The following is a 20,621-nucleotide window of genomic DNA, read 5'->3' as shown; positions in this document are numbered from 1 at the left end:
TTCGCCCCCGCTTGCTTTACCTTCTTCTTCCACGACCGACAGGTGAGGCCAAACGACCTCAGAGGCTTTGGAGAAGGAAGGGGTGATCAGGAGCTGACGACCGCTGTCTGATCACAGGCTTATTATGTGACTTGAGGGCTGTAAGATTTGTCTGCTGAGGGACCAGGCAGGGTTTCAAGACAGTTCACTGAATATCAAATCTCCAAAAACAATGAATTTGGATCATTGGTTTTGCCCAAGTTAGAGACAAAAATGAATAGGAAGTATGCTTGGGGACTTGGGCTGTTTCCAATCCACCTTCAAAGTGGCACACACATTATGAAATTCTTTAATTCCTGTGGGTATTAAGAGCATCCCCTCTTTTCTGCTAGTTAAATCATATTCTTCTCTGGAGGAAGCTTCAGGGTGCCTGCCGGGCAGAGCAGGCTTCAGACCATGTGCATAAGAAGAACCTAAGGATCCTGGCATGAGGCAGTACTGGTCCCTGGAAGTGCACCCCGGATGTTTGATGAGATATGTGTCTGAGATATTGGCCTTAAGAGCTTAAGAATATGTCACCTTATACCCAAAGCTTCCTTTGTCCCCTTAAAGAGCTATCATTTATGAATGTCTCTAAATCCTTCCTGAACCTTTTATTTTGAATCCCCATCACCTCTCAAGGTGGTAAGTTCCAGAACTACACTACCAACTGTACTGTACTGAAGGTGTCCTTCTTACAGTTCAAAGGAAAAAGAGACCCTCTTAGTCAAGTATACAAGGATTTGGCCAGTTTGCTCTTTTTAAAAAATATTTATTTATTTATTTATTTATGGCTGTGTTGGGTCTTCATTGCTGCGTGTGGGCTTTCTCTAGTTGCGGTGAGCGGGGACTACTCTTCGTCGCAGCTTCTTATTGCGGTGGCGTCTCTTGTTGCGGAGCACGGGCTCTAGGTACGCAGGCTCAGTAGTTGCGGCATGTGGGCTCAGTAGTTGCGGTGTGTGGACTCAGTAGTTGTGGCTCGCGGGCTCTAAAGCACAGGCTCAGTAGTTGTGGCGCACAGGCTTAGTTGCTCTGTGGCATGTGGATCTTCCCGGACCAGGGATCGAACCCGTGTCCCCTACATTGGCAGGCGGATTCTTAACCACTGCACCACCAGGGAAGTCCTGGCCAGTTTATTCTAGTTCTAGCTATACATTTTGCTAGAAAATGTTCAGAGGAAGAATTCCTTACAAGAAAAACAATACACGTACACAACCACAACTAGCCTCTTGAGCGATAAAAAGTTCACATACTTCATCCTCCTAGAACAGCCTGGGTCATGACGGCGGCCATGTGGATAGCCACAACAGTCCTACCTAAGCAGCTATTTTAATTTTTAACTTGTACTGCCTCAGGAGAAAGGTGTCTAAAAAGCAAAGATCTGTCATCTTCCAGGCCACACTTCAACTAGTGTTTAAAAACTTTACAATACTCTCATTTAACTTTAGGCATTAATGTTTTATCTTCTTTTTAAAAATAACCGTTGCTTAAAAGAAATACACACTTCTATAAATTGGAACTATCTTTTACGTAAAGAGCCCTCCAAGGGGTGCATTTAATCCCATACAATCTGGAGGCCTAAAAACACTGTTACTGACAAACCTTTTATGAGGTCAGGGAATAAAGAACAGGGAGTAGGGAAAATACTACAGTTGACTGTCGTTCTTTAGAGACAAGTCATAAAAAGACTGAGGATTTAGAATAAAAACATGTAGACCCTCCCCAAATTTAGACTCCCTTCTGGTCAAAGAAAGACATTCAGAAGGCTACTGATAAGAGATGGATAGATGGGAAAGCATAGATCCAAACAGGATGACGGGGCAGGATGGAGTGGAGTTATTCTCCACCTGGGGCTAACAGGGCACTCACAGGAGCTTGTACCAGTAATTAGGAAGCACTGATTAGATGCTGGGCCTTTCATCTCTATAGGTAACCCTTGAGAAAGAATTATTATCCCACTCCCCACCCCCCTTTTAAACTAATGAAGAAAATAACTAATGAAGAAAGTGATTAAGTTACTTTTCCCAGGTTCCAGAGGGAGGCACAGGTGAATTTGAACGTGGGCATGTCTCCAGTATCCTGTGTTTATTACTATCCTGAGCCAATTTTCAGGATACTGATTAGTATCAGTAAATAAAGCAACTTGCAAAATGCATACGGATTTATGGGAGGACTTAAGGGAAATTATACACGTCTTGGGGAACGTCCTTCTGATCTGTACTCGACTCCACTGTGGAACCCGCTTAGCGCAGCACTAAGGCTCCCGAAGCCCTTCCAGCACAGGCGGCTCACAGGCATAACGCTGTGCTCACCTCGCCCGTCCTGACCTCCTGAGATTTACAAACGTAAGAGATTTATAGTCTTTTCTCTCTTTGAACCTAAAGATAATTCTCATATCTTACCAAAAAATACGTCCGTGATAAAAAGTTTTATAATAAACCATTTCTCCTTGTGACTCCGGAGGTGAAACTTAGTAGACCTCCTTTCAAAGAAGAGCTTTTGCCTCTGAAGATGAATTCCTGGGTCTGACATCCTGACAAAGAGTCAAAATGATGCATATTCTCCAAATCTGCCAGGTGATGGAATGGACACCCCACCTGCCTAGACAGACACTCTGTGAAGAGCTGTATTTATATGGTGGTCTCTTGTAAACTCCCCGAATTCATTTCACAGTCTTGCTTCTTCTAGTTCAGACATCTTATAGCTGCTCTGGTGCCTTCGGTCCCTCTAAAAGGCTCTGTTCCTTTTCTCCTACACCTTCGTGGTAGGGAGTGTGATGCGCCCCGCAGGTCACCCTGGGGATGAAGGACCTGGTCCCCCATCTGTTGGGAATGCTGCTGGCAGGCGGCCCTCAGCTGTCAGTCCCCTTTGGGGACGTCTCCAACTGAAAGGAACTGTCTTGTCAAGGTCGTGCCTCCCTCCAGGGATGTCCTCATCCCAGGGCTGATGGCAGAGTGGGTATCCAGGCTCCACTCTCGGCCCAGCAGCGCCAGGGCCTCCTGAGGAACAGCTAAGGCCTCTGTTGGGTCTGCCTCACAGCCCAGCTTCTCTCTCTGCCCAAACCCTGCTTCCTTTTCCTTCCAGATGTTGAGCCCAGGAACAACCCTAATAAGCCTCCTGTGCTGTAACGTTGTCCATCTCAGAGTCTGCTGCCTGGGAAGCAAATCTGCAGCCAATTCTGTCAGGGTGAACCACAGCCACCAGACTGCAAGCTCTGCCTCTGTCCTCACCTCCGAGAACAGTGCTTCAGTATTTGAGCAAAGGGATAAATCACCTACATAGAACAGACGGAAGGCAGTCCTCCATGGACGGGTTTGCCGAGCTCAATCAAGTCCTTTCTGTCTTTGGAGTATGAGTTTGACCCACCGCAGAGGATGTGGTGAGGGTGGGTATGAGTTGGTGCATGTGAAGAACGGACCCTATATGACTACAGTGGAGATAGAAAAGTAGCGACTTTCCTGCCCAGAATTCAGCGCACGTGACACACCTGGGGTTATGGACTCTCCCAGGAAGAGACAGAGAACAGGTATTGCTTCAGCTTTCTATCAAAAGAGGCCATGGTACAAAGGATGTTAAGAGATTTGCCTCAAGTTCAATAAGAAGATGAAAGTGAAAGGCAAGAAAATAATTCGAGCACAGACTCATAACGCACTATACCCGTTTCCTCAGAGACCGAGGTCATCTGACGACCATTCTCGACTTTATTCCCGCCCCCCCCCCCCCCCCCGCACACACAGGGCAGCCCTTTAGACTATGGTTCCTAAGTTATCCACACCATGTTTTAGAAATACCCTCTACATCAGAGCAGAGCTGCTTCCTAACTGTGCTTTGGAGAACAGACTCCACTAATGACTGGAGTATTAATCTGTATGTCTTTCTACCTATTCTTTTAACATATTCTTTAAATACAGTTTTTAAATTAAAAAATTAGTCCCAAATTCTCTATTCTTAAGGATTTATAGATTCTCAGATATTCAGAGAGTAATTTGTAATATATTTTTCCTTTGGCGAATCAAATAATATTTGTTACATACTTACCATGGCGATTGAAAAAAAGAAAATATGCAAGTAGGAGCCTATAAAATTCTATTGTTACTATTAACTGCCCTCTGTACACTTCTTTCTTATGTTCAGCATAGCTGGGGTTAATTTTACGGATTGGTGTATCTTTAGAAAATTTGTGCTCCCATTGAAGATGGGCTGAGATGAACAATGGACCATTTTTATTGAGATCCAAGGTGGATTCTCTCCTGTCCTTCCCTCTATGAATATGAAGGTCTCCATCCTGAAAGGTGAATACCCTGAGGGGTGGGGAGGGCCAAAAGATCTTCTCTTAACTTTACAGACTTTTTGTGAAAGTTCCCAAAGCTTGTTGACACTTACGTAAAGGTCTGGATGCCGAAAGAAAGGGATAGGAAAGCATTTATATTTGCAAAGGACTTAAACATCTGTTTTAAAGTGAATTTGATGTTATCCTGTGAGGTGTTTCCCTTCTTCCAGTCATTGGACCTGAAAGGCAGGTGCCCTGGCCTGGGCTGGTGGCCACCTTCAGGCACGGCGTGCTCTGGGTCTTAGCAGCCAAGTTATCACGGCTCTGGATTTTGTGCAAAACTCAATACGATTCACACTGAAATGCCGCTTCAGAGAGCGAGTATTCCAAGACGTCAAGCTAGTTACCCCAAAAGGATGTTGTAAGATACTCCTGATAGGGGGGCGAAATCAGCCAACATTCAAGCACACAGAGCACCGGAGAAACAGGGACTCACCCGAGTGAGACTTCTGGAACGAGAGCTGCTGGCCCGACTCTCCAGACTGCCCCCTCTGCTCAGGCCACTGAGCCTGCAGCCGGGCAACAAGTCAGGGTCCATCTCCCAAGAGTCTGACTTCTGGTGATGGACAGGCATCCCCACAGTAACCCCGGCCGCTGGCTCAATCACAGGAAGTGGGGAAGGGGCCGGTGTCCCATGCCCAAGTAGTGGGTCACCTCTGGAGGAGTAAGCACAAGGTGACAAGGGTTAGTGAGCTCAGACAGCGAAGGCCTCATTCCCCCAGGACGAACAGGCGTCACGAGATACAGTTGGCTGGTCCACAGCCTCGACCGTTAGGACTAAGGTGATCAGGACCCCCGAAGTCAACTTGTTTGGTGATGCTCATTTCCATTTCTCCTTTATCTCCTTCTCCATTATGAAGACGTAAGAATTATTTTTATTTTTTTACTGAAGTAGAGTTGATTTACAATGTTGTGTTAAGTTCTGCTGTACAAGCAAAGTGATTCAGTTATACATACATATATATTTCATTTTATATTCATTTCCATTATGGTCTATCACAGGATATTGAATATATCAATATTTCCCCGTGCTGTACAGTAGGACCTTGTTTATCCCTCCTATATATAATAGTTGCCATCTGCTAACCCCAAGCTCCCAGTCCATCCCTCCCCCACCCTTCTCCTCCTTGGCAACCACAAGTCTGTTCTCTACGTCTGTGAGTCTATTTCTGTTTCGTAGATAAGTTTATATATTAGATTCCACATATAGGTGATATCATATGATATTTGTCTTTGTCTGACTGTATGATCATTTCTAGGTCCATCCATGTTGCTGCAAATGACATTATTTCATTCTTTTTTATGGTTGAGTAGCAGTAAGAATTATTTTTAAGGAAAGATGGGTGTACTAAAAATTTCTTTCGTGCTGAAAATTTGATGAAATAATGTTCTGGCGCCGTCCTCTGCTCTTCGCGTCTGTACTTTCACGCTCCGTCACACTCAGACTCAGGCTTTCCCTGTACTGCTTATAAATTCTATTCTTTTCTGCCTCAGACACCACAGCATCATGGTTCCTTTTCCAGCCTCGTTACAGTTCAGAGTTGAGGTAAAGTGACAAGAGCTAACAAATTACTAATGGAAGTTTGGTTGACATCTCCGAAATTCCAGACTCTTTGGAGGCCGTGATACTACTGCAGTTTCTACATAAAATGCTAAGGTCCCATCAGTTAATACCATTGGGAAGTTCATGTTCCCACTTTCAGGAACAAGGACACTGAAACTGTCCCCCCCGAGCCCTAGTCTCATACAGTCCTCTGACTGTTCCAGCAGGAAATTCAGCTCAGCCCCTGAACAACAGACAACTGAGTTCAACAAAACCTTCCAGAAGACTAAAGAAGGCTAGTAGGGAATAAGGGAATATGCCTCCTGTCCATTACATATGACCTGATGTTACAGCAAGTGAGGAAATAGATGCTCACCCCTCCCTACACTGAAAGCACCACCAGGTGGCCTTACGAGCCCCTAAAGAATCCCGAGGGGCACGTGAGCTAAAACCACCATAGGTGCCATCTGGTGGGGGCGGGGGCGGGCAGTGAATCTTCCCCTGACAACAGAGGAAAGACGGGAAGCGAGGTACTGATTCACCTCCAATGAGGGACCTGGGGGACCGTGTGCTCGGTGGGGCAGGACCTGGAACTTGGCTCCGGATCTGTGCAATGAGACAGCACATGGGACCCTCCGTGGGGCGGAGGGTGGTAACTGACTATACCATCCGAGAGCACGCCTTTCTCCTGTGCTACTAGCGTTTTAAAAGCTATTCTGATGCTGTAAAACTGTAGTGTTTAGACTTCTACAAATTATTCCCTTGAAAGAAGATGAGGAAGCTAATCAGAATTCTCCAGAAGGCAGAGTCTGTTGGGGAGAAAGTGGAAACCTTGGTTCAATATCCTTCACAGGCTCGAGCTGTCAGTCTTCTTTCATCTCTTAAGGAATTGAGAACGAGGGGCTCCCTGGTCCTAGTTCCCCAGGAGCCAAAAATATAGAATTCCATGGGTGAGCCACTATGGGGCGTGGATTTCTGAGCGGGGGGCAAGGTCTGCACTGGAAAGGGGAGAGCGTGAGATAAAGAAGCAGGAGCAGATCCGTCTGACAGAGCGGCCAGAGCCGTGAGTCTGTGAGGTCATGACCACCTCACAGTATCTAGTCTCCTTTCCCAAACAAGGGCTCACTTTCTGTGTTTGCTAACAGTGCACTTTAGAAAAGGGAGGCCAGGGTCAGACTAAGAGGGCTCCATAGATGAAGAAACCGACTTCTCCCAGAGGGCGCAGAGCAGGCTCACTGCGGGGGCGCCACAAGCTAGCACCACAAAGGGAAACTAGAGCCGCGTGTGCGTGTTTCTGTTTATTCTCTTGGGCTTCCTGTGTTTGTTGCTCGGTATTTACTAGTAACAGCCTTTTCTGGTAAGGTTAAAGGTCACAAGTGATCTACAGTCTTGGTAAATCTCTGTCTGCCAAGCATGGCCGGTCAGGGCGCAGCAGCCATCCAAGTTGATGGTGCTCGTGGAACTGGTGGAGCTAGTGGGGCAAGTGAACCTCCAGAGTGAGTGCACTGGAGCCAGAGAGGAAGGAAGCTCCTCCTCTTCATCCTCCCCTGTACATTCCAGAAAGACCTAGAATGGCCTGGATGGAAGGCATCCAGCTCTCCTCCCACTATCACCCCACTCCATCAAAGTTCCAGATGGCCACAGTCAGGTCTGCAGAGCAGCCCAAGGAGCTAGGTCCTTCCACTATTCACCAAACCCCAGAGATGAGTCATCTTGTCAAAGACCCATCCTGAGGCACAGGGGCTTTCAGCCTCGTCACACAAACAGCTTTGGGGACATCTTTGACACCTCCCTGTCCCTGCCACTCACAACCAACCAGCTGCCCAGCCCTGTTGATTTTTCCTGCCCAATGTCAGTTGGATCCACTTCCTTTCTGGTCCCCCTCCCGAGTTCAGGACCATTTTTACCACATCGTCTGACTGTTCTTGCTTTTTCCATTTTGGCCATCCTTTTGCTGTATTCTCCTGCTGGATTAATCTTGAAACACCACTGTGATGTCACCACTCTCCTAAAAGCAATCACCTTCAACCCACTCCCCACAGGCTGCAGAATCAAAGTTCATCCTATCAATCAATCCTTGCTTCACTTGGTACCCTATATTCCTTTCTAGTCTTAGCATGTTCTTCTGATGTTTACTGTTCTCCTACTTCATATGGGGCAGATTCCAGGTACTAGAGAAAGACTGATGGGTAAGAGGCATCTCCTCCCCAGGGGAAGTTAATCCAGCAACGGGTCAGAACCAGATCTACTGAATACACCTGTGGGGGTAACAGCTGAGCATGTGCATTTTTATCAAGTTCCACAAGTAATTCTGCCACATGGCGCCAACTCTAATGGAGGACGGATGCATCACCGTGTCCAGAGCCAAGACAGGGCACATGGGAGCAGGGGGAAGGTGCCCATACTCCCCAGGAGGGCTCAGAGACTTTCAGAAAGGCCAGCAATAAGAGATGTTTGAGATTTCAGGTTTAAACAAACCATGCTGGGCATTCCAAACACAGAAGGAGTGTAAGCAACACATGGCCTATTTGAAAAGTCGTGAGTGGCTGGGGTGAAGCCCTGAAATGAGCTAAAGCACAACACAGAATGAGCTGGAAAAGGGAGAAAGTGCAAATAGAGGCACACAGAGAAGTGGACCCAAGCGAAGAGGGACTTGAATCTTGAACTTCACCCACAGGTGATGGGGAGCCCTGGAGAGAGGCAGCATCACATTTATAGGTTAGAAAGATGACTCTGGCAACAGTTGGGAGGGTGACAGCACCAGGGGGAGAACCTAAAAGCAATCAGGACAAGTGATTTAAAAGAAGGAGGAGGCTGCTCAGTGTTCTCCAGGACACATTTTAGAGTGTGGAAAGAGCTAAAGGACAGAACAGAGTCTCGTATACTTCCATGTGTATAGGGAAAAAAATGAAAAATATCTCTGTTTATGCTTTGATGTGCCTAGAATCTTTCTGGAAGGATACACGAGAAAAATTCCAACAAAGGCTGCCTGTGGGGAGGGAGAAATGGATGGATAGGAAGTAGCTGGAATCATTACAGTAAAATCAGACAAAGGAAAAGAAGGGAAAAGTGAATTACTAGAAACAAAGAGGAGTACTTCAAAATGATAAAAATTTCGATTTACCTGCATGTACTTCAAATATAAATAACATGAGTTAATAAACCCACCATTATAGTGGGAGATTTCTGCACACCACTCTTAACAATAGATAAATCCAGCAGACTGGGAATAAACATTTAAACAACACAATTAACAAGTTTGATCTAAGCGACATTTACAACATACTAAGTGAAGCAACTTCTTTTTCTTTTTTTTTTTTTTTTGCGGTACGCGGGCCTCTCACTGTTGTGGCCTTTCCTGTTGTGGAGCACAGGCTCCGGACGCGCAGGCTCAGCGGCCATGGCTCACGGGCCCAGCCGCTCTGCGGCATGTGGGATCTTCCCGGATCGCGGCATGAACCCGTGTCCCCTGCATCGGCAGGCGGACTCTCAACCACTGCGCCACCAGGGAAGCCCGAAGCAACTTCTTAATACATATTTTTTCATGTTCACATAGAATACTTATGGAAACTGATGGCATCCTGGGCCAGAAATCAAGTCTCAGCAAATTTCAGAAGACTGGTGGTATCAGAAAACACATTATTTTACTACAAAGCAATTAAATTAGAAATCAGTGACCTAAAGATAATGAGAAGAATCCATGTCGTTAGGAATTTATATTTCTAAGTAACTCTTAGAAATATTATTAGAAAGTAGAAAGTATTTGAACTACATGATAATAAAAATACTGCATATCAAAACCTGTGGGATGTAGCTAAAACATCACTTAAATGCTTACAGTGTTAGAAAACAAGGCTGGAATTTAATGAACCAAGCAAGTAACGTTTAAATTAGAAAAAAAACCAAAAGAATAAACACAGAATAGACAGGGTAAAAAAAAGAATGTGAAATTAGATAAATAGAAAAACATACAATAGAGAACTAAATTTCAAAATTTATTGTTTTGAAAATGCTAATAAAATTGACAAACTTTTGGCAGAACTAATCAAGAAAAAATAGACAAACAATATCAGAATGAAAAGGGAAACATAAGTATAGATGCCACAGGTATTGAAAGGGGGTATTATAAACAATTTTATGCCAGTATATTTGAAAAGATAGATGAAATGGACAAATTCCTAAGAGAAGATCTCCTTAAAACTAACACCACGAATAAAAGAAAAAATCTGAATAGTAATATAATCATTAAAGAAAATAAATCATTATATAAAAATCTTACAACAAAGAAAACAGCACATCCAGAAAGTTTTACTAGAGAGTTTTATGAAATATTCAAGGAACAAATAACTCTAAGTTTACACAAATTTCTGCAGAGAAGAGAAAAAGTAGAAACAAACTCATCTCATTTTGAGGCTATTAAAACCTTGATGCCAAAACCCAAGAATGTATAAAGAAGAAAAAATTATAGGCTGCTGTCATTCATGAACACAGATACAAAAAGTCCTAAACAAAATTATTAGTAAGCTGGATCTAGAAAACAAATAATGACCAAGATGACTTAATCCCAAAAATGCAAGGTTGGAATAACGTTGATTTTCCAACATACAGTACAACATTAATTGATTAAAGGAGAAAAGTCATACAGTCATTTCAATAGATGACAAAAAGCATTGGACGAATTTAATCTTATGCATAATTTAAAAATAAACTTCACAAATTATGAAGAGAACTTTTTAAATCCAATAAAAGATATCCATAAAAATTATAGCAAACATCATATTTGATGGCAAAATATTAAAACCACTCCCATTACCACCATCCCATCCTCTATTCTATATTGTATATTAAGTCATAACCCACATATAAGGCAAGAAAAAAAATGAATAGGGATTGAAATGGAAGATGTTATTATTCACATATAATTACAGTCTTTGTAGAAAACTCCAAAATTCTGTCAAATTATTAGGATCAGTAAGAGTTTAACAAAGTCACTGGGGATAAGCCAATATAAAAAAAAATCAATTTCTATATACTAGCCACAAACAACAGCTAAAAAAGATACCATTAAAAATAGCATAGGGCTTCCCTGGTGGCGCAGTGGTTGAGAGTCTGCCTGCCGATGCAGGGGACACGGGTTTATGCCCCGGTCCGGGAAGATCCCACATGCCACGGAGCGGCTGGGCCCGTGAGCCATGGCCGCTAAGCCTGCCTGTCCGGAGCCTGTGCTCCGCAACAGAAGAGGCCACAACAGTGAGAGGCCCACGTACCGCAAAAAAAAAAAAAAAAAAAAGCATAAAATTGTACTTTCATGGTGGTGCAGTGGTTAAGAATCTGCCTGCCAATGCAGGGGACACAGGTTTGATCCCTGGTCCAGGAAGATCCCACATGCTGCGGAGCAACTAAGCCCCTGCACCACAACTACTGAGCCTGTGCTCTACAGCCCGGGAGCCACAACTACTGAGCCCACATGCCACAACTACTGAAGCCCGTGTGCCTAAAGCCCGTGCTCAGCAGCAAGAGAAGCCGCCGCAATGAGAAGCCCGCGCACCGCAACGAAGAGTAGCCCCTGCTCACCGTAACTAGAGAAAGCCCACGTGCAGCAACGAAGACCCAATGCAGCCATAATTAATTAAAAATAGCATAAAATAAAGATGCATATATACATTATATTACTTGGGAAAAGATTTAACGAAAGATGAACTCCAAGAATAAGCAAAAACAAGGTAAACATTTTACAATGGAATACTGTTCATCAGTCAGAAGCAATCAATTGGACGATGGTGTGGATGGATCTTGAAATGTATGGAGTGAAGTTATAATTAGAGTCTTAGCACAATCCATGTGTATACATTTAAAGCACACACAGCCCTGTATTTTACATCCATAACCAGGGACACATCCCAGTGGTGCGGATGGGTGGATGGGGGCGGGGCACACATCGACTGTACTATAGTCTACACCTGGTCTGCTCCACCACACTGTTTTCTTACACACCTCTTACTGCCCGAAAAACAATAAGGAAGATTTCCTGCAGGTTTGAATAATAATGATTTATCAGATCATTTTATCACCTGGGAAACTGTGAAAAGTCCAGATCTCAGGAGATGACACAGGACAGATGAGTTTGGATTTAAAGAGAGAAGCAGAGGAGACACCCATAATCTAGAAACCCTGGGGCAATTTAGGAGGGAAACGCTGAAGGTGGTCTGGCTTAACTAGGAAGGAGAAACCCTGAATTTAAACTTTTCTTGGATCATAATTTAGCTCAAAATTAGCCAGGGAAAGGTTGACCAGATCCAATTTACCTAAGAATCTAAACTGGAACAAATAGATAAGTTCCCTTACATTCAACTACTAAGCTTTGTCCCACTTGGTGGGGGGAAGGGAATCGTGTCTTCTGAGACTTAGATTCCCTGCAGACATGCTAAACAAAATCACAAGGGTGATTATTGTCTTTGCAGTTCTGAACACGAAGGGGAAAATGATCCTCCTTAACCAAGTGATGTGGAACTAATTTTGCTTAGCATGTCTGCCTTACACTTTAGAAAGAGAACTGCTCCAACTCACAGCCAAGGCAAACGCTTCACAAAAGAAAAGAAAGGTTGGGTCTTAGGGTTCTGAACCCTGTGGGCTATGATCCAGCCTTAGAGACCCCGACTCCTGTCTAGACACCACTATGAACCACCACAGCTATGGTACAGTCAGCAGAAGCACAGCTTAGCTGGGAAAGGAGAAGAAATGAGCTTTTTAAAAACACCCCCTTCCCATATTGGGCCATCCACAAGGGCCAGACCCATGTGCAAACCTACATCCCACTCTTTCATCATCTCATTCTCCATTCATAGGAACGTTGGGAAGATTTGTTCCCAAACCTAGAAAAAGAATCTTAGGACAGAAATTACCTTGAAGACTATATCCTGAGAAATCCCAATATGATGATTTAACGGCCAAGCCGCTTTCAAAAAGATACGTTCTTCTTGACCTTCAAGGACATTAAAAATGAAGGAGCTTCCCCGTGGGAACTGTTTCTGGGTCATCACAGCTCATTACCACTCATGGGCTTTTCCTATGGTTAAGCAGTGGACGAAAGTAAAGAAAGATCCATTTTTCATGGAATGTACACAATCTTAGATGAAATAATCAGAAAACAAAAAATAGCCATTGTTGGCCTTAATGCTGGCAGCTCTTGACAACCTTTGTTTGTCTGAACATGTACTGATGTACTTTGCTCTGATTTACACAAACAAAGAAGACAGGGGTCCTACTTTTATAGCTTTCTATAGCTTCTATAGTTTTCTGTCTAGTTCTCTGCTCATTCCTGTTTTTATGGTAGTGATGTGCATTAACAAAAATGAGTTTTAGGGTTTCCCTGCTGGCGCAGTGGTTGAGAGTCCACCTGCCGATTCAGGGGACACGGGTTTGTGCCCCGGTCCACATGCCATGGAGCGGCTAGGCCCGTGAGCCATGGCCGCTGAGCCTGTGCTTCCGGAGCCTGTGCTCTGCAGTGGGAGGGGCCACAGCAGTGAGAAGCCCGCGTACCGCCAAAAAAAAAAAAAAAAAGTTTTATAATGAGAAATTACGTAGAAAATGAAGCTGTAATCGATGCCAAGACTCTTTTATACTGTTTTATTAACCTAATCCATAAGTTAAAAGGAAACGGAGTCCTGATATTCTTTCTTTTCTACTATTCAACTTAATTACGGCTTGAATAAAATTCTTAGATTAATCATTTCATTTCTCCCCCTAAAAATAATTTATAGATGAACTCCATAGAAATGATTGTGCTCTAGTTATGACAACACACCTGATAATGCAACACAACTCTCAGTCCCACCTCCCATTTCACACATAAAGGACAGTCTCTGGCCCCTCCCATCCCTCTCAGTACCAAAGATGCACATTTAGACCCAAATGTAAAGAACTGACCTGGTAGGCAGGTAAAAGTTGTTTGGGGTCCTGTAGTTCATTTTCTTCCAAGTTTTCTGCCTTCAAAAACTTTGTTAAAAATAAAACAGGGCTTCCCTGGTGGCGCAGTGGTTAAGAATCCGCCTGCCGCCAATGCAGGAGTTTGAGCCCTGGCCGGGGAAGATCCTTTATGCCGCGGAGCAACTAAACCCATGCACCACAACTGCTGAGCCTGCACTCTAGAGCCCGTGAGCCACAACTACTGAGCCCGCATGCCATAACTACTGAAGCCCTCGCGCCTAGAGCCCGTGCTCCACAACGAGAGAAGCCACCTCAATGAGAAACCCGCGCACTGCAATGAAGAGTAGCCCCCTCTTCCGCAACTAGAGAAAGCCCGCGCACAGCAACGAAGACCCAACGCAGCCAAAAATAAATAAATAAAAATTTTAAAAATAATAATAATTTAAAAAAAAAAGATTCAGTGCAACATTCACCAGTGAATTGCAAAGACCTAATTAACCTTTCTGAAATCCTGGATTCCTTTTGGGACCACAGGCCTATCAAAGTGGGCACCGTTTTTGTTTTCCTAACCAATCCTGCCAAGGAGCTGTAAGAACATAGGGCTTTAAAGTGTGTCTGGAATCTGGCCTAACCTTGTCTCTTCACACTTATTGCCACAATAGGAACCCTTTTATCCAGCCGGGTCTCCTTCATGCTCTGCTCGGGTGTGAGCCACGTTTGGACTGCTTCCCCGTCCCTCTCCTCTCCATCCTCAAAGCCTGGCTCATGAACGATGGCAAACCCCATCTAGTCTTCCTTCAGAATGCTGCCCTTCGCCTGGCTCCTCCAGTACTGCTTACTTTCCACCACTTTTTAACCACATGATGCCACCTTTGTCCCTCTGATACAACTCATCACATCAGATTTCATTATGCTCGTAATTCCTTTTCCTCAGTTAGACTAGACTTGCAGGCAAAGCTCTCTCTCTCTTTTTTTAAAACTATAGCCACAGGATTTTGGAAAATATTCATCCCAAAATATTGACTTAGTATTTGTTACTTAACCAAAATTTATGTTTTATTTATTTTAAAAAAATTGTATGGAAATACAGTTGCTTTACAATATTGTGTTAGCTTCAGGTGTACAGCATAGTGATTCAGTATTTTTTGCAGATTATATTCCATTATAGGTTATTGTAATATAACGGCTATAATTCCCTGTGCTATACAGTATATCCTAGTTGCTTACCTATTTTATGTGTAGTAGTTTGTATCTGTTTATCCCATACCTCTAATTTGTCCTTGCCTTCCCCCCTCTCCCCTTTGGTAATCATGTTTGTTTTCTATTTCTGTGAGTCTGTTTCTGTTTTGTATGTACATGCATTTGTATTATTTTTTAGATTCCATGTATAAGTGATATCATATAGTATCATATAGTTTTTCTCTGTCTTATTTCACTAAGCAAATACTCTCTATGTCCATCCACACTACGTCAAATGGCAGTATTTCATTCTTTCTTATGGCTGGGTAATATTCCATTGCATATATACCATGTTTTTTTAATCCAGTCATCTGTTGATGGGCACTTGGGTTGCTTCCATGTCTTGCCTATTGTAAATAGTGCTGCTATGAACACAAAATTTATATTTTAAAACTCTAAAACCATGAGAGTATCCTTAAAACAGACCTTTGATGTAGAAGAAAAGTTTGAACATGTAGGAGTCGTTTCAGACATGTTAACCTTGTTGCAGTAAGTGTCCTTTATCCTTCTATCATATTCAGAGACCAAAGCCTTGAAATTTATGAGAAATTACTCTCAGTCAACCTTTATATTCCAATCAAGGGCAAATGTGGAGCAGGAGGGGAGTAACTTTAAACACAAATAATGATCTGTTAAAAACTTGGCACCAATAACATCAGACACACTAAGCCAGTAATGCTTCCTGATATTAACATGTGATAAGTATCAGGATGAATGCACACACGTGTACATCGACAGGTATAACCATGACCAACATTAACTTCTAAAATGGGCCTCTACACAAATAAACAGCTGAAGTAAAATAAATAAGTAGTAACTATTCTTTAGTATGGGCTCTTTCTCCATGTGCAGAAAACAAAAGCCTTGGAAAGAAAAGAATGCTTCCAAAAAATACTCACTAAGCAAACTAGCAAACTAGAACTGGATCCCAGCACAGAACATCAAAGGGAAATCTTTTTCAGGTAGAGGCTGGTTGTTGCTGGGAGAGCTGGGGGCGGAGGCTTAATTTTGTCTGGCGTTTTAAACGGTTGACATGGTCAATGGTTTAGCATTCCTTTTCCTTCGCTTTTTTCTCTGAATGTTTTTTTCCCTTACTTCTGAAAATGTCTGCTGTAAGAACTTAGGACCTTAAACTCTTAACTGGCACTCAAGGGTATTAAAGACAAACACTTCAAAGGCTGGTAGTTTTACTTCTCCAGAAGAATTAGCATGCTTTCATTTAGAGGTTTTTTTTTTTTTTTTTTTTGGAAAAGCTCTTACTGAACAATGTAAAAAACAAGGTTGGTTTCAGATCTTCTCAATTGTGAATATTTTCAACTGTTAATAGGAGGCAGTAATTAATTTACTTAAGGCAGTATGCCACATGAAAGTAACTGATTCGCCTACTCATAAGCAAACACTTTCACAGCAGAGGCCTCAGCCAGGTAGGCTGGTTAACAGGTCCCAAGGGAAGACGTCTCCCACCACCAGTGTACTACCACCAGTGTACTACCACTGAACAGAAGATTCGGAAATCAGATTTTTCCAACGTAAATCCTCACCCGAAAAAACCCTGACCAGATTTGAGTTTTGTTACTAATAACAAAAAGTAATAACCCAGGAAGAAGCAAACAGAAAAGCATCAACAGGAGGAAAATCTAGTTACATCTGATGAAATGTTTGCAAAGGTAGACACTTCAAATTTTGATTTTTGGCTCATTTAAAAAAAATTTACATTCTGTATGCATACTGCATTTCTGGATTGTTTAACAAATTAAAAAAAAAAATCAAAGGAAAAGTCCCAGGTTAAGTTGCTCTTGTTTCGTTAAACAAGCTTGTGTGCTTTCTCTTTATTTATTCAGCAAATGTCACCAGAGCACGCACTATGCCCTACTCCGGGGCGCTAAAATGTAGACCTCCTTACTTGTCATAACAATTATACCTTATTGTTTTATAATGCTTTTTCTTTCTTCTGAGAAGCTCAAAAAAATTCTTAGCTGAGTTTTTCATTCCTCCTCACAGCAAAAATAAAGCTGACCGAGAGCATGTTCATCCTGCGCTGGTATTTACAACACCTGGTTAGACTGGAAGCCAAGATCTGATTTACATTTCTTATCTCAGGCTGAACAGATTTGAGTCCAAACCTGAGTGGGGCAAAGCTCCCGCAAGACCTTCTGCTGGGTCAGTCCACTGCATCAGACTTTGAACCCAGTCTTCCCCAATCTCTTTGCCAGCCGTGCATCTCCAGAGGCTCTCTCCTTCCTCTTCCTGGACACCTGCAACCCAGGAACAAAGCACTCAACTCCCTCCCTGCAAATCCAGGCCCTTGGGTGCAAACTCCTACTCCAGTTTTAATAGAGGGGTAGAGACAAGGGGCTTTCAGAACTTTTTAAAGAAATGGGGGACTTCCCTGGCGGTCCAGTGGTTAAGACCCCGTGCTTCCAATGCAGGGGGTGCGGGTCAGGGAACTAAGATCCCACAAGGTGCGGGGCGTGGCCAGAAAAAAAAAAGAAATGGGGACAACCAGTATAAAACAGATAATCAGCAAGCACCTGCTGTATAGCACAGTGATCTCTACTCAGTATTATATAATAACCTATAAGGGAAAAGAATCTGAAAAAGACATATATATATATATATATATATATATATGAATCACTTTGCTGTACACCTGAAACTAACACAACTTTGTAAATCAACTATATTTCAACTTAATATAGTTAAATTGTGGTTGAGAGTCTGCCTGCCAATGCAGGGGACACGGGTTCGTGCCCCGGTCCAGGAAGATCCCACATGCCGCGGAGCGGCTGGGCCCGTGAGCCATGGCCGCTGAGCCTGCGTGTCCGGAGCCTGTGCTCCGCAATGGGAGAGGCCACAACAGTGAGAGGCCCGCGTACCGCAAAAAAAAAAAAAAAAACTGGAAAAAAAAAAAGAAAAGAAATGTGGACAACCGAATGTTTGTTGAAAAAACTGGATGACGCTAACCAACAGTTAAGATGATACTGATGTCAGCATTTCAAGGGCCTATCAGCCTCTCTGAGAGAAAGCTCAGCACCTTAAATGAATCAACAGTGGAATTTGATAATTACTCAAATTACTCAAAATTTGACAAAGACCCCTTGGCTACTGAAGCTGTCCGGCTCCTCACCACTTTGGAAAAGAAAAACAAGACTGACATGAGAATTCGGTAGGAAATACAGTATTTAACACACTGTATTTTTATGTGAATTTTCAAGTTCCCGGCAACATTCTTCTAGCGGCTGAGAAGGGAAGGGTCAGACCCCTGGCCCGCAGTTAGTAAATTGAATTGTATGAAGCTGCCATTGGTGTAGGTCAAAAATAGTTGAATATAGGTAGTTTTCTGTGGTTAACCTAACAGTTTTGGAACTGAATTGATAATTAACATTGTAAAAAAGCGAAGTGTTCCTTGAAATGCAATTTTGGTTGCAGTATGGCTTTATTACACATTGATACTAAAATGCTTTTCCTCAGATGATACCTCTGAAATCACAAAGGAATGAATAGGGGGGAAAATACACAACAGGTTCACCTCACACACACTTTACAGACAATCTGACTGATGAAGTGAAGCTGCCTGTATCAGCAGGAGCTCAGACCACAAATTCATTGGTTCTCTAGTACGTGTGGAGGACAAGTTATATGAGGAAACTGAGGTCAGAAAGAGTTGGATTTAGGCTTCAGATTTCCACTCCAGAAGAATGCTTTTTTGGACTTTTTCTGCACCAGAACTTCTATTCAACATTGGACATTTTCAGTGCCATCCCCTTGTCTGTACTGTCTTATCTCCTTCATCTTTCTGTCCTTCCTTCCTCAACCCTCAACCCTCTGCTCAACTCAGATTATTGCCTCAGTGTACAAACGTCTCGTCCACAGCAGAACACAGGCCACTCGTGACCCGTCAGCGGTTCATGCCCCCAAACTCAAGGCTAAACTTTTCGGCATGATGAGCAAAGCCACGGTTCTACCATTCTTACATCCCACTATCCTGCCCTTCTTGGCCCGGTTCCATTACATCCTCCTGAAAGAAAGGGTACCTCTATCCTCCGCTCCCTGAAGACCTGTGGGCCTCTGAGATAGACTCCCACTTGACACCTATATGTCTGTTACTAGATCACAAGATTCTCAAAGGTGGGGACCACACTCATTGACCTCTATATTCCCAGTTGTGCCCAGCACGGAAGGAACTTAAATGTTCACGAAAGCTCTTCAGACCCTCTGAATCTTCACAGAAAATGTCAAATGTGCCATTTTAGAAAACAGCACCTGACCAAACTCACATGTCTAGTATAAAAGAGCACAGGCATCTTTTTCCCCACACAAGATAATTCCTTTAAGTTTTACAAAATAAACTATTTTACATACACTCATTTGTAAGGGAGAGCTGTGGTGAATCATGAATGTATAACCTCCAGTTTCAAGGTCTGAGAGGGCCTGAGAAGTAATTTAGTCCTGCCCCCAGTTTTACAGACCAGGAAACCGAGGTCCACAAAGGTAAAGTGGTGAACCCGATGGTTACACGGCTATTTGGTATTGAAACCTCTGGTGGAGAGAGTTAAGTACTGCTCTTTTTCCCTATGCCAGGCTCTATGAATCAGTTAGTTTAAAAAAATAAAATGTAACCTGCAAACATCCAAAAGAGAAGCGTATGAGGAGTAGTAGGTTTATATCTCCAATGACGACTCAGTGATCAGCACATGGCAGGTGGCCCAACAGCCTACAAATACTGCTGAATGAAGAGACGAACAGCCCAGGCCTTCAGACCAATAACTAAAATAGGTAGAATATTAAATATTAAAAAAGCACTAGTCAGACAACTGGTCTCCTGGAAGGAGCAGCAGAAGCCGGAAAGAGAAAGAGAAAGAAACAAAACCAAAACAATAGAATGAGGGTTGGAGAAGGTACATACTATACAAACCAAGTCCTATAAAAATAACTATACTTACATGCAAGATGCTGGTGATATAAAAGCTAATACAAAAGAGAATCAAGTCCTTGAATAGACCCGTCTCCAAAGAAAATCTGGAAGTGGGCAACAAGCCCATGAAAAGATGCTCAGCATTATTATTCATTAGGGAAACGCAAATCAACACTTCAGTGAGACACCACTTCATGCCCATTGGGGTGGCAATAAAAACAAAAACATGGAAAATAACAAGTGTTGGTGAGGATGTGGAGAAACTGGAAACCTCCAACATTGCTAGTGGGAATGTTAAATGGTGCAGCTACCGTGGAAAAAAGTTTGGTGGTTCCTCATAACTTCACTACTCACAGTAACCTAAAGGTGGAAATGACCCAATGTCCATGAGCTGATGAGTGAATAAGCAAACTGTGATACATTCCTACAATGGAATATTACTCAGCCATGAAAAAGAATGAAGTACTGATTCATGCTACAACATGGATAAATCTTGAGAGCATCATAAGTGAAAGAAGCCAGACATATGTTGTATGATTCTATTAACATGAAATATCCAGAAAGGCAAATCCATAGAGACAGAAAGCAGATTAGTGGTTGCCAAGGCTGGAGCAGAGGGGAAATAGGGAGTGACTGTTCAATGGGTATGG

At 43.1% G+C, this 20,621-nt stretch overlaps 2 protein-coding genes across 2 annotated transcripts in view; one reads left to right on the top strand and one right to left on the bottom strand.

Annotated features, from left to right (window-relative positions):
* Window positions 1–20,621, top strand: part of UPF2 (UPF2 regulator of nonsense mediated mRNA decay) — a 213,189-nt gene that overhangs the window by 152,425 nt on the left and 40,143 nt on the right. The window lies entirely within an intron of this gene.
* PROSER2 (proline and serine rich 2) overlaps window positions 1–20,621 on the bottom strand; it is a 39,336-nt gene that overhangs the window by 15,282 nt on the left and 3,433 nt on the right. Inside the window, exon 2 of the mRNA XM_060121079.1 lies at window positions 4,785–5,004. Within this exon, the coding sequence (XP_059977062.1) occupies window positions 4,785–4,922 (138 nt within the window). The 5' untranslated portion in view covers window positions 4,923–5,004. The remainder of the gene's footprint in view (window positions 1–4,784; window positions 5,005–20,621) is intronic.

Source organism: Lagenorhynchus albirostris, chromosome 1 (genome assembly GCF_949774975.1).
Source record: "Lagenorhynchus albirostris chromosome 1, mLagAlb1.1, whole genome shotgun sequence".
Classification (NCBI taxonomy): Eukaryota; Metazoa; Chordata; class Mammalia; order Artiodactyla; family Delphinidae; genus Lagenorhynchus; species Lagenorhynchus albirostris.
The sequence above is the reverse complement of the archived record's forward strand: the minus strand, read 5'-3'. Positions and strand labels throughout refer to the sequence as shown.